This window comes from Balaenoptera musculus, chromosome 21 (assembly GCF_009873245.2).
Source record: "Balaenoptera musculus isolate JJ_BM4_2016_0621 chromosome 21, mBalMus1.pri.v3, whole genome shotgun sequence".
In the NCBI taxonomy this organism is placed as follows: domain Eukaryota; kingdom Metazoa; phylum Chordata; class Mammalia; order Artiodactyla; family Balaenopteridae; genus Balaenoptera; species Balaenoptera musculus.
The window spans coordinates 5,860,245-5,872,883 of NC_045805.1; the positions used below are offsets into that span (position 1 = coordinate 5,860,245).

General features: G+C 43.2%; 1 protein-coding gene across 1 annotated transcript in view; it reads left to right on the top strand.

Annotated features, from left to right (window-relative positions):
* The first annotated feature begins 267 nt into the window (after positions 1 to 267).
* GPM6A (glycoprotein M6A) overlaps positions 268 to 12,639 on the top strand; it is a 260,268-nt gene continuing 247,896 nt past the window's right edge. The window contains exon 1 of the mRNA XM_036838928.1: positions 268 to 402. Within this exon, the coding sequence (XP_036694823.1) occupies positions 399 to 402 (4 nt within the window). The 5' untranslated portion in view covers positions 268 to 398. The remainder of the gene's footprint in view (positions 403 to 12,639) is intronic.

A 12,639-nucleotide genomic window follows, 5' to 3' on the forward strand; every position in this document is an offset into this window, starting at 1 on the left:
CTCTCCACGTTGGGGACGATTATCTTGGCTACCCGGTCGTCCGTGGGGCGCTGAGACGGTGCGGGTGTGTAATGTGTGTTTAACGTAGGGGGGCGGGGAAGGGCGTTTGCACGTGGCTCGCCCGGGCCTGAGCGGGGAGGGGAGGGGGCCCGGGGCGGGGGGGGGGCGCGGCGGGAACCGCGAGGCCGCAGCCAGTCGCCCGCGGCGCAGGTGGGAAGAGGGAGGGGTCTGCGCGGCCGCCGCGGAGCCGGGAGCCCCGGGAGCCGGCGAGGCTGGGAGGGGCGAGGCCGTCACTCGCCGCGGCGCGCGGAGCAGGGGAGGCGCGCGGAGCCCTCGGCCCCGGGCTGCGCCGGCCGCTTGCGCTCCGGAGGGGCCGCAGGGAAGGGGGACGCGGCGCCATGGGTGAGTGAGGCTCGGCCTCGGGGGCGGCTGTGGCGGGAAGAAAGTGGGTGTCGGTCGGCCTCGGACCGCATCGCTCCCCGCCTCCCCCGTCCGTCTGTGGACTTTTCCCGGGCGCCGGGGTAGGACCGCGGCCCGGGGGTCGCCGCGCGCGGGCGGCCCGGGGTCGGGGGGAGGATAAGGAGAGTCGGGGGGCGGGGTGGCTGTCCCCACGTGTGCCACGTTTCAGTGTGCGGTTCGGCGAGCAAGTTGAGACGGGGCTCGAGGAGTGGCGACGTCGTGCACTTTCCATTCGCCCAGGTTTGCGTGCGGGAAGGCGCTGGGACGGGGCGAGTTGGGGACCCTTTCCAGCCCCCGCCTCGGCGGGCCGCCACCGCGGCACAAAAGGCTTGTCGTGGAGGCTGGAGGCCGACGTGCCTCCAGCAGAGCTGGGCCGGTGGCGAGGGGCGCGGGCTGCCCGTCCCGGCCCCGGTCCCGGTCCCGGGGCGCTGGGGCGCGCGCCGCTCCGCTCAAGTTTCTAGACGGGGCCCGCCCGCTTCGGAGCTGAGCGGCTGCAGCTGCAACGGCCCCGGGAGTGTGGGTGGGCGGAGGGGGAGCGGGTGTGAACCCGTCGGGCCAAGCGGAGCCCGAGGAGGCGGCGTCCCACGAGGAGGCTTGGGCGCGGGGGCCGGAGAGCAGGCGTCACGCGCCCTGCAGAGGCGGCGCGGCCCGGCCCGGAGGCCGGAGGGGGCCCGGCCGTGCCGCCGCTCACGGTTACTGAGCAGCGAGCGACCCACCGGCGGCCCGGCTGGCTCGTCGACGCCCGCGTTCTCGGTGCTTCGCGTCCGAGCGCGTTACGCCCCTCCCCCGGCCTCTCGCTTGTCCTTTGTTGTCAGGGATTTCTTCCAGGGTAAAGGAGGCCTTTGGGATTGACGTGCTCGGGTGCAAATTCCTAAATTCCCACAGGCTCGAGGGTTAGGGGATGCTTTGACTGCTAATCGGTGCCGTTCATAGACGCTGGCCAACTTGGAAGAAAGGAAAAAAGAGAAAGCCGAGGACATTTTTGCCTGTGAATGTTAATTGTGGTCAAGACATGTATATTCTCTTGCGTGATTCTGGAGAAGTTTTAGAAAGACCCATTTTTAGGGCCTTTGAATAAAATAGTGTTGCAGATGATCTGCAAGAAGAACTGTCTTTAAAAGTTTTCTGAAACGGAAGGAATGTTTTCAAGTTAAAAAGGAAAGATAAAACATTTTCCCAAGTATGGCAGAATGAGTTTCAGGCTCTTCCTCCCTCCCTCCCTCTCTCTCTCCCTTCTTTCTTGCCTTTCTTTCTAAATACATAGGCATATAAACTCTTGCTAGAATAGCACATAGAGGGAAAAAGCTCTCATAAATGGAAAACCAAAATAATTGACTGATGTAACCGATTCATTTTACTAAAAACATTAAGATGCTATTTGGATCCAACATAAAATCTCTAGAAAGAATGACATTTTTGCCTTGTAACCTTAAGCTTGAGTGGACTGTCTATCAACGGGTAAAGTACACATAATTTTGCAGTTAATTATTTCTCTAGGTTGCATTTCCAAGCTATAATGAAAACAGTTGGTCTTGGCTTTTACTTCAATGTTCTTGGATACATTACACACGATCCCAGGTTACAGGAGAGTGTTCTCCGGGGCAGGGGGTGGAGTTAGCACCTGAGCTCTTCTGCCAATCCTGAGCTTGAAGACTTCTCTGTCCTACCTGTAAACTGACAGATACCTAAAGTTTGTCTCTTCCTTTTTCTGCCAGGAATGGACTACCTTTTCCTATTGTAATCGAGGTCACTAAAAACTCATGTAGGTGTCAGATGGCTAGTAGGAGAGAGTGGATAGAGGAAGCAGGTGAGAACCCAGAGGTCAGGGAAGTAGAGAAAGGAACAAGTGGGTAGCGCTAGAGTGAGAGCGTGAGGCCAGCACTCAGGACAGTGACCCAGACACGCGGTCCACAAATAGGAAGAGCCAAGGAAGGAGCCGAGGGGGACCGATGAGAGAAAGAAGGAAGGAAGCCTGTCCAGAAACTAGAGAGGAAACACTTGGTCACTTCAGGTCATCTCTCTCCTCTTCTTTTCATTTACTTGTGAAAAACACATTACTTAGAACTTCTTTTATTTAGAGGTAGTAGGGGGGTGAGGGTTTAGCATTGGAGTCCAAATTGCTAGGATAAAGGGGAAAGCAGTGTAGCAGAACGCCTCACTATGCCAGCAAACTGAATCCATCTTTTTCTGGTGTCATGACAACTGAAATTCATCATTTAAAAAAAGGAAGATGGTGCTCTGGGAGTGAATATAGCAATCAATTCTTGCTTGACTCAGAAGAAGAAATCCATACTGTAGCATCGTGGAAGAATGAGAGTAATTGGTTAATCAAATATTCTGAATAATTGATAGTTATTTATAATGCACAAGGCTAATCCTCAAAAAAAAGTTATTTGCAAAGTAGGCAAATTGAGATTTTGGTATCCCTTGCTTCCTCCTTTTATGTATTTTCTTTCCTCAGTGATGCCTTCAGCTAAGCTAGGTATGCAACAGGCTTTCCCTCTGCACCTGAATTTTGCTCTCCAGAAAGGATATGATGAAGCATTTCATACTGAAAAAATGCAGGACTGACTCCTTGCTAAGAATATTTATATTTTAGCTGCAAGGTTAACTTTAACCCACATGGTCTCTAATTATGAAATTCCAGGCTCCAGTGTGAGATAGGTGGGGGGATATTTTATATTTCTCCTCTAACCACGTCACTTACCGTTCTTTGTTTTATTTAAAAGGTGATGTTGGACATTATTTAGTTCATTATTTAGATATTATCATGGAAAGTTTCATGGAGGGAGTGGTATTGAGCCTGGTGGTATTTGGATGGATGCGAAGGGTTTGGGAAGAGGTGTTCTAGATAGAATAATGGGCCCCTACCCAAAGCAGGAAGGAATTTGGGGGAGCGGAGCTGTAAGACATGGACCTGGGTTGACAAGATGGGACTTGATTTTGGAGAGCCTTCAAAAGCAACCAGAGGAATTTAGAATTTATGTAAGTGGTAGTAGAGAATCATGGAATGTTCTTGAGCAAAGAAGAATTGTAATGAAATTAGTGTTTAAGGAAGATAAATTGAGCAGTGTTGTTTAAGACACAGGATAAATTGGAGAGGACAGAACCAGTTGTCACAGTAATCCTGAAATGATGTGGTACATGTCTAGCTCAGTCCTAGTGGAAGAGTGGCAATAGTGGAAATGGAGGGAAAAAAAGATAGATGAATGATATTTCTAATGAAAAGTCTATAAAATTAGGAAATTAAGCAATAAAGAAGAGAATGAATAAGAGGGATTTTCTGGAGATTTGAAACCTTGAGGATTGGGGATATAGTAGGTCCCTTGATAGATTATTTAAAGGATAAAACAGATGGTTTATTTTCTGGATGCTTTGGACAGAAGATTAATTTCATTTTTGAAATGTTAGTTAAAAGGTGATGGTTAGACATCTAAAGACAAATGTTAGTAGATGGGAAACATACAGTGAGAAATTAATCAGAGGGCAAGAACAAGAAGGAAAATAAAAGTTAGAAGGTCACCAATCTTTGGTGAGAGGTAAATCCATATAATATATGAATTGTCTGTCTAGAGGTAGGAGTATAGGGAGGTGGGTTGAGGGAAAGGGAAGGAGGAGAAACACTGTTTGCTGGAAGAGAAACATCAACTACATAATGTGTATCAATGCCCTAAAATTAGAACAGTGAAATGTGACATCTTTAACTTTCAGTGTTAGATCTAGGAGTCCAGAAATTTTGACAAGAGGAGAATATCAGACAGAAATATTTTGCTGTCATTCAATTTCAGTAAAAATGGACTTGGTTAAGGATCTGTAAAATTATTTGCAAATTTAGGCCAAGAATAATGAGACATGGTATTGTCTTGAACTCACACTTTTTTTTTTCAGGAAAGTATGACCCCTAGAGGCAGTTGTCAACAAGGTATAAAGAGCCAAGATATGAAGCAGGAGAAGCAAATGATAATCTTTGGGTGGATTATGCAAATCTTGGGGATCCTGTTTCCTCTTTTGTTTGATGAGGGGTTGGGCATGATTCTGTACATTTATGTAGCTCAGATCTTGATTTAGTAACCATTAGAGGGAAAAACATGTAAAAAGATAAGCTCGAGCTATTTCCATTAAACAAATCAAGAACATGTTAAAGATGCTAGACTACTGGGCAAAACTTTTCAAGGGTCAGTTGGCCTCTAGTATGTTATATTCCCTAGAAAATTATAAACGTCTGATAGTCTGAACCTGAGCAGAGAAAGATTAATATTCTGGTTATCTTCACTGCGTAACAGCTATCTCCATAACTAGTGAATTAAAACATCAATTTGTTATTACCTCTCATGGTTCTGTGGGCTGACTGCTGAGCAATTCTCATTTGAGGTCTCCTGCCTTGCAGTTGAGTATCTGCCGGGGGTTCAAGCATCTGAAGACTTGGTTGGGCTGGTCGTCTAAAGTAGCTCCCACCTGTAGCTGACAGCATGCTGGCTGTTGTCTGGGACTTCAGGTGGGGTTGCCTCCAAGTGGCTTGGACTTTTCACAACATGGTGGCTGGGTTCCAAGAGGGATCAGCCCTAGAAAAGTGTTCCAAGAAAAAACCCGGCCGAAGCTGCAAGGCCTCTTATAACCTAGAACACCTTAGGTCCCAAAACATCACTTCAGCTGTCTTCTGATGGTCACAAAAATCATTCAGGACAGTCAAATTCAAGAGGAGGGGCATTAGACCCCCTTTCCTCCTGATCCGAGGAGAGGAGGAGAGAAGAAACTGAGGTAGGCAGCTACTGGATCTCATTCCTGAAAGAGATGTAAGTGTGTTTCACAGTAGAGACATCGTCAGGTTTACAACTGAAAATTTGATACAGGTTTTCTGAAACACATGGTAAAGCATTGAAACTTTAGTTAGAACTATGAAGAAGTCCAGATAGTCACACTAAAGTTTCACAGTAAAACATTTGAGTGTGGAAATTCGTGCCTGGGTGGAAATGTGTTAATAAAATGCTGGGATAAGCTCTACTCAGAATAATTTCAAATACGATCAGCTAATATGTCTTATTTTAATTTAAATTTGAAGTTTCTAAGGCTGTTGTAAATTACTGTTTATTTTACTTAAATTTGAGTTTATGTCATAAATTGGAAGGTAGGTCAATTAGCATAAATCCTTTATTCAATATCCTCTTGTCATAATAAACTAAATGTTTTGTAGCGAACTGTTCAGAAGCTTGCTTTATTTTTCAGAAACGTGTTAACTGTACAAAATACATAATTGGAATTGGTATGGTGCAACTAAAAATAAGTGTAGTCTTAACTGTACTTATTTTTTGAAAGATATGTTTCTAGATTAAACATGTAAGATTCAGTTTATTAAAACTTTAAATGTAAATCTCATTTTATTATTTTTAACAGGAAAGAGTCAGAGCTGTCATTTATGATACAAAAATATAGGTCTTTCTCCTAGACAGTCGAAAAACAAAGAAAAATTAGGGTAAATGCGATGGGTTTAAAGTCCAGGACGGAATTAGTTTCAACCTAGAAACTCAGAGGCCTTAAAAAAGAATTAGATTCTGTTTCAACCTGACTGATTTGAGGTCATTCTATTTTCAACTGTTTGACAAGAGGTGAGGAAATGAGGGTAGATAATATGAAGCCACATACTCTGTGCCCGGTAGTCATGATGTGGCAGACAAACAAAAAGCACATCTCAACAAGAAATAAAGGCCTGACCTATATAACCAACAGAACTGGAATAATGCCTGAGGAGTTCAGAAGGTACTATGACATGGAGTTAAATTCTTCTTTAGTTTGTTAAGATGACCTGTCAAAATAGTCACGCACTACTTTCTCTACGATGTACGAGATCTACCCAAACTATATAATGATAGCACAATAAATACCTCTTGCTGTTTCTGTAAGACTTCTTTTTCTAGAACCTCCGCATTTATTGTCTAAATAGAATAACGCAGAGAATACGTTCAGTACTAATTGCTGGGCCCCACTGCCAAGATTCAAATTCAGAAGGTTTGGGCTTGACTGGTGGACCTTCAGTGCTAACATGTGGTTCAACCAGTGTTGAGGCTGAAGCCTAGGACACGCTTCGAGAACTGGCTCTTCCAGAAAGCCTCTGTCGCCCATCAAGCTGGCTGAGCGCCGTGACAGATGCTACTCCTCACTTGTGTCCTGTTGAGACTTAACCTGAGGAAGTCTCTGTCTAGTTGCTCTTTCCTTCCTTACCAGTCACTTCTTAGCCTTAGGATGGGGTGATGCTCTCCAGAGTTTACTGAAACTCTCCCTCTGAAAATTACTAATGATTTCCCGTCTCATGGTTCCAAGTGTTACTTATGTGCGCGTAACTCCCGAAGCCGTGTCACTGGGCTTCAGTGTCAGCTGTCTCCACCCAGCCGCCCCTCTAGCGCTTCAACCTCAACGCCTGCAAAACGGGGTTCCTCCTGCCGGGATCTGACTGGTTCCCTCCTCTCTTCCTTTGCCCTCTTCCTCCTCTTTCTTTTTTAATTTTTAATTAATTAATTAATTAATTTATGGCTGTGTTGGGTCTTCGTTTCTGTGCGAGGGCTTTCTCTAGTTGCGGCGAGCGGGGGCCACTCTTCATCGCGGTGCGCGGGCCTCTCACTATCGCGGCCTCTCTTGTTGCGGAGCACAGGCTCCAGACGCGCAGGCTCAGTAGTTGTGGCTCACGGGCCCAGTTGCTCCGCGGCATGTGGGATCTTCCCAGACCAGGGCTCGAACCCGTATCCCCTGCATTGGCAGGCAGATTCTCAAACACTGCGCCACCAGGGAAGCCCCCGCCTCTTTCTTTTTCTTGATGACTCGAATAGACCTGGCCTTGTGGAGCAAACGTCATTAGCCCTCCGACCGTCCGCACTGTCTTATCCTGTGTCATTGCCGTTGCTTTCCGCCAGTCCCTCACCCCCTTCCAGCCTGGACCTTAGTGGTCTTTTCACTGCCAGTTACTTCCCCGCTTTGGCCTCCTCCTAATCACCCCCATGTGATGATCAAGACACCCCACTCAAGCACAGCTCTTAATCGTGTCGCTGACCTCCCCAACTCCATTTCCTGCTATTATCGCTCATGCATTTTATCCCTTAACCGAAAGAAACTACAAACTAATTTCATCTACTCACCCTCAGCCTTTTCTTACCTCCAACTATTTGATCATGCTCGTCTTTACTCCATGGCACGTCCTTTCTATTTCCCAATGGAAAAGCAAAACTATTGTCAGCTTAAATATATTTCCTGTATGAAAAATTTCCACTATCTGCCCAGCTTAGTGTTTTCCTAAGCATGGGATATATGCTAGTGAAATGCAAAGTTTTTTTTTTTTTAAATGTTCGACAAATGAGTTATGATAATGCTTCTTTTTACTTTTTAATATTTATTTTATTTATTTCTTTGGTTGTGCCGGGTCTTAGTTGCGGCAGGCAGGCTCCTTAGTTGTGGCATGCAAACTCTTAGTTGCGGCATGCATGTGGGATCTAGTTCCCTGAGCAGGGATCGAACCCGGGCCCCCTGCATTGGGAGCGCGGAGTCTTAACCACTGTGCCACCAGGGAAGTCCCCAGTATTTTTATTTTATATATTTCACAAATACTTCTACACTATTTAATATGTGCCATGCACTATTTACAATGCTTTATAAGTACTTAGTAGTTTAATCTTCCAAACAATCCTATGATGTGTGTTATTATCATCATCTTCATTTTTACACAGAGAGGTTTAAATAATTTGCTCAGGGTAACCTAACTAGTAAACAGTCAAGAGGGATTCTGAACTGAGACCCTCTGGCTCCAGGGATTCTATGTTATACTGCCTTTCCATTTTAGGTGGTTCAAGGACATGGCATTAAATAAAGTTGAGTGTTGCAGTGATAAAGTTATTCTCATCTCAATATTCTTTCAATTCTTTTGATTAAGTCAAAAAGAAATCCTAATTTAGTGTTACTAGTTATATTCATTTCACAGCAGTTACCTTAACAGATCTCCCTTTACATAATAAAGGCATCCAGGTTTAAAGAAACTGAGAGGTAAAATGGTACTCACGTCAAAAAAAGATTGAATAATTAAAGAGTATCAGTGATATTTCAGAGAGTTCCCCTTTTTAATAAAGAGAGGGCAGGACCTAGACTTTGAGCCTTTGGTAATCATAGTTTTTTTTTTTTTTTTCATTGTTTTTAAAATAAGAAATACTGACTTTCTATTTAAGGTAGAGATTTAAAGTTTCATTTAAAATATATTTTAGTAAAAATGTAAATTGTGTTTTAAAATATCAAGTAAAGGAGAATAATGATGATACTTAAATATGGGACAAACCATATACCTGGAGGCAATTTTGTTCTGTAGAAGTCGTTAAAACATAAGTATTTCAGTAAATTTTTATTCTCATTTATCCACTAATTAGCCACGGAACTTGGGCACTTTTGTCACTTAACCTTCTGGGCTTCAGTTTATAATTGGTGGGGATAAAACCAACAATATTTATCTTACAGGGGTGCTTCTAGAAAAAAAGAGGGGTATTTGAAAACTTTGAATGTAATAAATGCTGAGTCAAGTATTCTATTTTTACACATTGCTAGGAGAATCTGGTAAAAACCGTGACTGTGGGGCACAAGTGCCTGGAATTTGGTAAGCACTGCATCTAATGAAAGTCTGCCTTTTCTGTGCACTCTCAGTGCCTTACTTCTACATCTGTGATGCTTAGTTGTGAATGTGTATTTTCTCCCCCGTTATTTGAGGTCACGTCCAGATTCTGAAGACGGAACCTTCTAGATAATTGGCAAAAACACAACAAACACTCTCGCCCTTAAGCTGTTTGTCTAACACTGTTGACCTCACTAACTTAGTAGAAAGTTACAGAAATACAGCATTTGACTCTTATGATGAAAACTGTATTTAGAATTAGTCATGGCAGGAGACAGGAAAGAAGGCAGAACTGTGGAATGACAGGGTTAGGGCTGTGGTTCTGGGAGGGTTTCAACACTGGGCCAAAGGCCCCAATGAGATGGGAAACGTGAAGGCAAACAGCCCTAGAAGAATCCTCTGAAAACAGACGAGACAGAGTTCGTTCAACTGCAGGAGAGTCCAAGAAGGACAGCGTTTTGAGAAACTAGGGACCTGCAGCGTCTAGCCCAACAGAAGGAAGAATAGAGGAATGACATTCCTTTTGCATCGACGGATTTTTCATTGATATAAGCCCATTGAAGTTACAGTACTTTTAATAAAGGGGTGAAGATACAAACCTGCTCTCATGGAGCAGATTTCAAGGACTAAAAAGAAGAAAGAGGACGGAGGGAAGAAGGGGGAAGAGGAAGGAGAGAGAGAGAAAGAAAGGATTTGGGTGGATCCAAGGTCAAAAGAAGATTTTTATCAAGTAGAAAAGAACTGCAAGATTTCCTTCATATTTTAAGAAAAAGAGAGTGACCTCAGGGAGAGGCATAAACTGCCGGAGCCCTGCAATGTCAGGATCCCTGGGCAACGTAGTACAGAGTGATTAATCACAGGAACTATTTGGTATTACTTAAACAGGGTTTTTAAAGTAAAAAATTATATATATTTTGTCTATAAGAATGATGCCATTTGAGGATTTTTTAAAAATTATTTATTTATTTTTGACTGCATTGGGTCTTTGTTGCTGCGTGCGGGCTTTCTCTAGTTGCGGCGAGCGGGGGCTACTCTTCGTTCCGGTGGACGGGCTTCTCATTGCAGTGGCTTCCCTTGTTGCGGAGCATGGGCTCTAGGCACGTGGGGTCAGTAGTTGTGGCTCGCGGGCTTAGTTGCTCCGCAGCATGTGGGATCTTCCCGGACCAGAGCTTGAACCCGTGTCCCCTGCATTGGCAGGTGGATTCTTAACCACTGTGCCACCAGGGAAGTCCAGGATTATTTTTTTTTTTTTTTTAATGAAAGACCATGCTTCTTGATTGTTTTAAATTGTGTTATAATAAGTCCAGTAAAGATGTTGTAACTTGTCTGTTTTGACAAACATATTGTGTTTATTTTTCTCATATTTCATTTATAGAGGATATTTATACCTTTAATACTAAGAATATACAGATAAATTTATGATCTATTTCAAACAGTTAAATGAAGCAACAGAGATGAAGCTTAATGTGGTTTCCCTAGACCAGAAATCTCCTGATTTCTGTGTGGTTCTTGTCAGCTCTGCTGTTATCCATCTGTGTTCCCTTTTTCCTCAGGTACAAATGAAGGATTTGGCTTAAGTGGCCCATAGGATTCCATTCAGCTCTAAGTGCCCATAAGCTGATAAACAGGCAAAAAATAAATACAGCATATCCATGAGGATGGTTTCATTGCAGTGGTTCTCAAACGGCAAGCAGATCTGTCCTTCTTACTCATTTCTTTGTGGCTTCAACCTAGACTTTCTAACAAAGAAGACTCTCGAGGCTTCAGCCACAAGATTTTGGTATTCTTCTTTCTTCATGGCCGTAAGTATATGTTTTTATACTTACCAAGTGAGGATAAAGGAACAACTGAAACAAAATAAAACACCAGGGGCTTCCCTGGTGGCGCAGTGGTTGAGAATCTGCCTGCCAATGCAGGGGACACGGGTTCGAGCCCTGGTCTGGGAGGATCCCACATGCCGCGGAGCAACTAGGCCCGTGAGCCACAACTACTGAGCCTGCGCGTCTGGAGCCTGTGCTCCCAACAAGAGAGGCCGCGATAGTGAGAGGCCCGCGCACCGCGATGAAGAGTGGCCCCCGCTCACCGCAACTAGAGAAAGCCCTTGCACAGAAACGAAGACCCAACACAGCCAAAAATAAATAAATTAATTAATTAAAAAAAAAACAAAACAAACAAAAAAAAACCACCAGGCATACGTATTTCCAGAAATTATCTCAGGCTTCGTTAGGCTACATTGCTCACGTAGAATTCATTATATATCATTATTAATATATCAGTAATAAGTGAGGGAACTGGTTGATATATTTTAACATGTAGGTTTGTATTCCTTATCCTGGTAGGATCCTAAACTTTTGAAGTGTGTGGCTATATGTTTGTGTGTGTGTGTGTGTGTGTGGGGGGGTTCTTGTTCCTGCATTTTCTTTGATTTGTTTAATTTTTACGTGTGTGAGTACACAATAGTGTCCTGTGAGGTTGTTATAATTAAAAAGGAATCATTTTGCAAGTCTTAGAACTGGTTTTTTAACCATCAGCAACGTTCTCTGCTGGTGAAAAATACCACCATGGTTATATCCTAGTCTATGAGTCCCAAACAAACACTATTTAAAAAAGAAATATTAGGGCATAAAGAAGGAGGTGACATATGAGAATATAAAATAAAATATAAAATATAAAAATAAAATTCACTGCTGGCTAATTCCATCTGGGTGTAATATTTTGTTATTTCTTTTATTAGAAAAACTATGTAAAAGGGAAATGCTGCAATGGAATTGCGTTTTCAAAAAATGCTGAAGACTAAATACACAGTAATATTTATTTTAGTAGACATTTTCTATTATTGAGATAAGTCAGCTATCTACTTCAGCCTAGATTTGAAGCGCAGATAGCAGACATGGGATATGAAGGGAGTTTTCTGCAGTCCTGTTTCAGGTTTTCTACTAGATAGTACAACAAGGACAAAAATTAATGATGAAGTGCTACATATATGTGTGACAAAGACCCATTATTGTCACTGTTTTACACATTCTTTCCTTCCTAAAGAAAGAGTTACAAAGAAGAGTACAATTTTGTTTATTAATTATAGATGAGAAGGTAAACTCAGGGTGACAAGTCTCTGGAGAAGAAAAATCCAGAGCAACTATTAATATAAGTGCATCATTTGTAAGTAATTGGTTCCTTAGGTATAAATGAAGTAGTGATCACTAGAAAAATTAGTGTTATTAGTTTCAATCATTTCACAGCAATTACTTTAATAAACGTCCCTTTACATAACATGATAAATACATCCTGTTTAAATAAACTGGGAGGTAAAGTGATACTCTCAAAGGAGGTAAAAAGAATTAAAAATCCCAATGATAGCTCATATATCTCATTGTATCATATTAAAATCATCCTTGTGGCAGAATCATTGTACCTAAGGCCACCAACACTTCCACAGTAAAATAATACGGTGTATTATATACTTGAAGTTATTAGAGAGTAGATGTGAAGTTTCTCACCATAATAAAGAGCTAACTATGTGAGGTGATGGATGTGTGAATGAACTT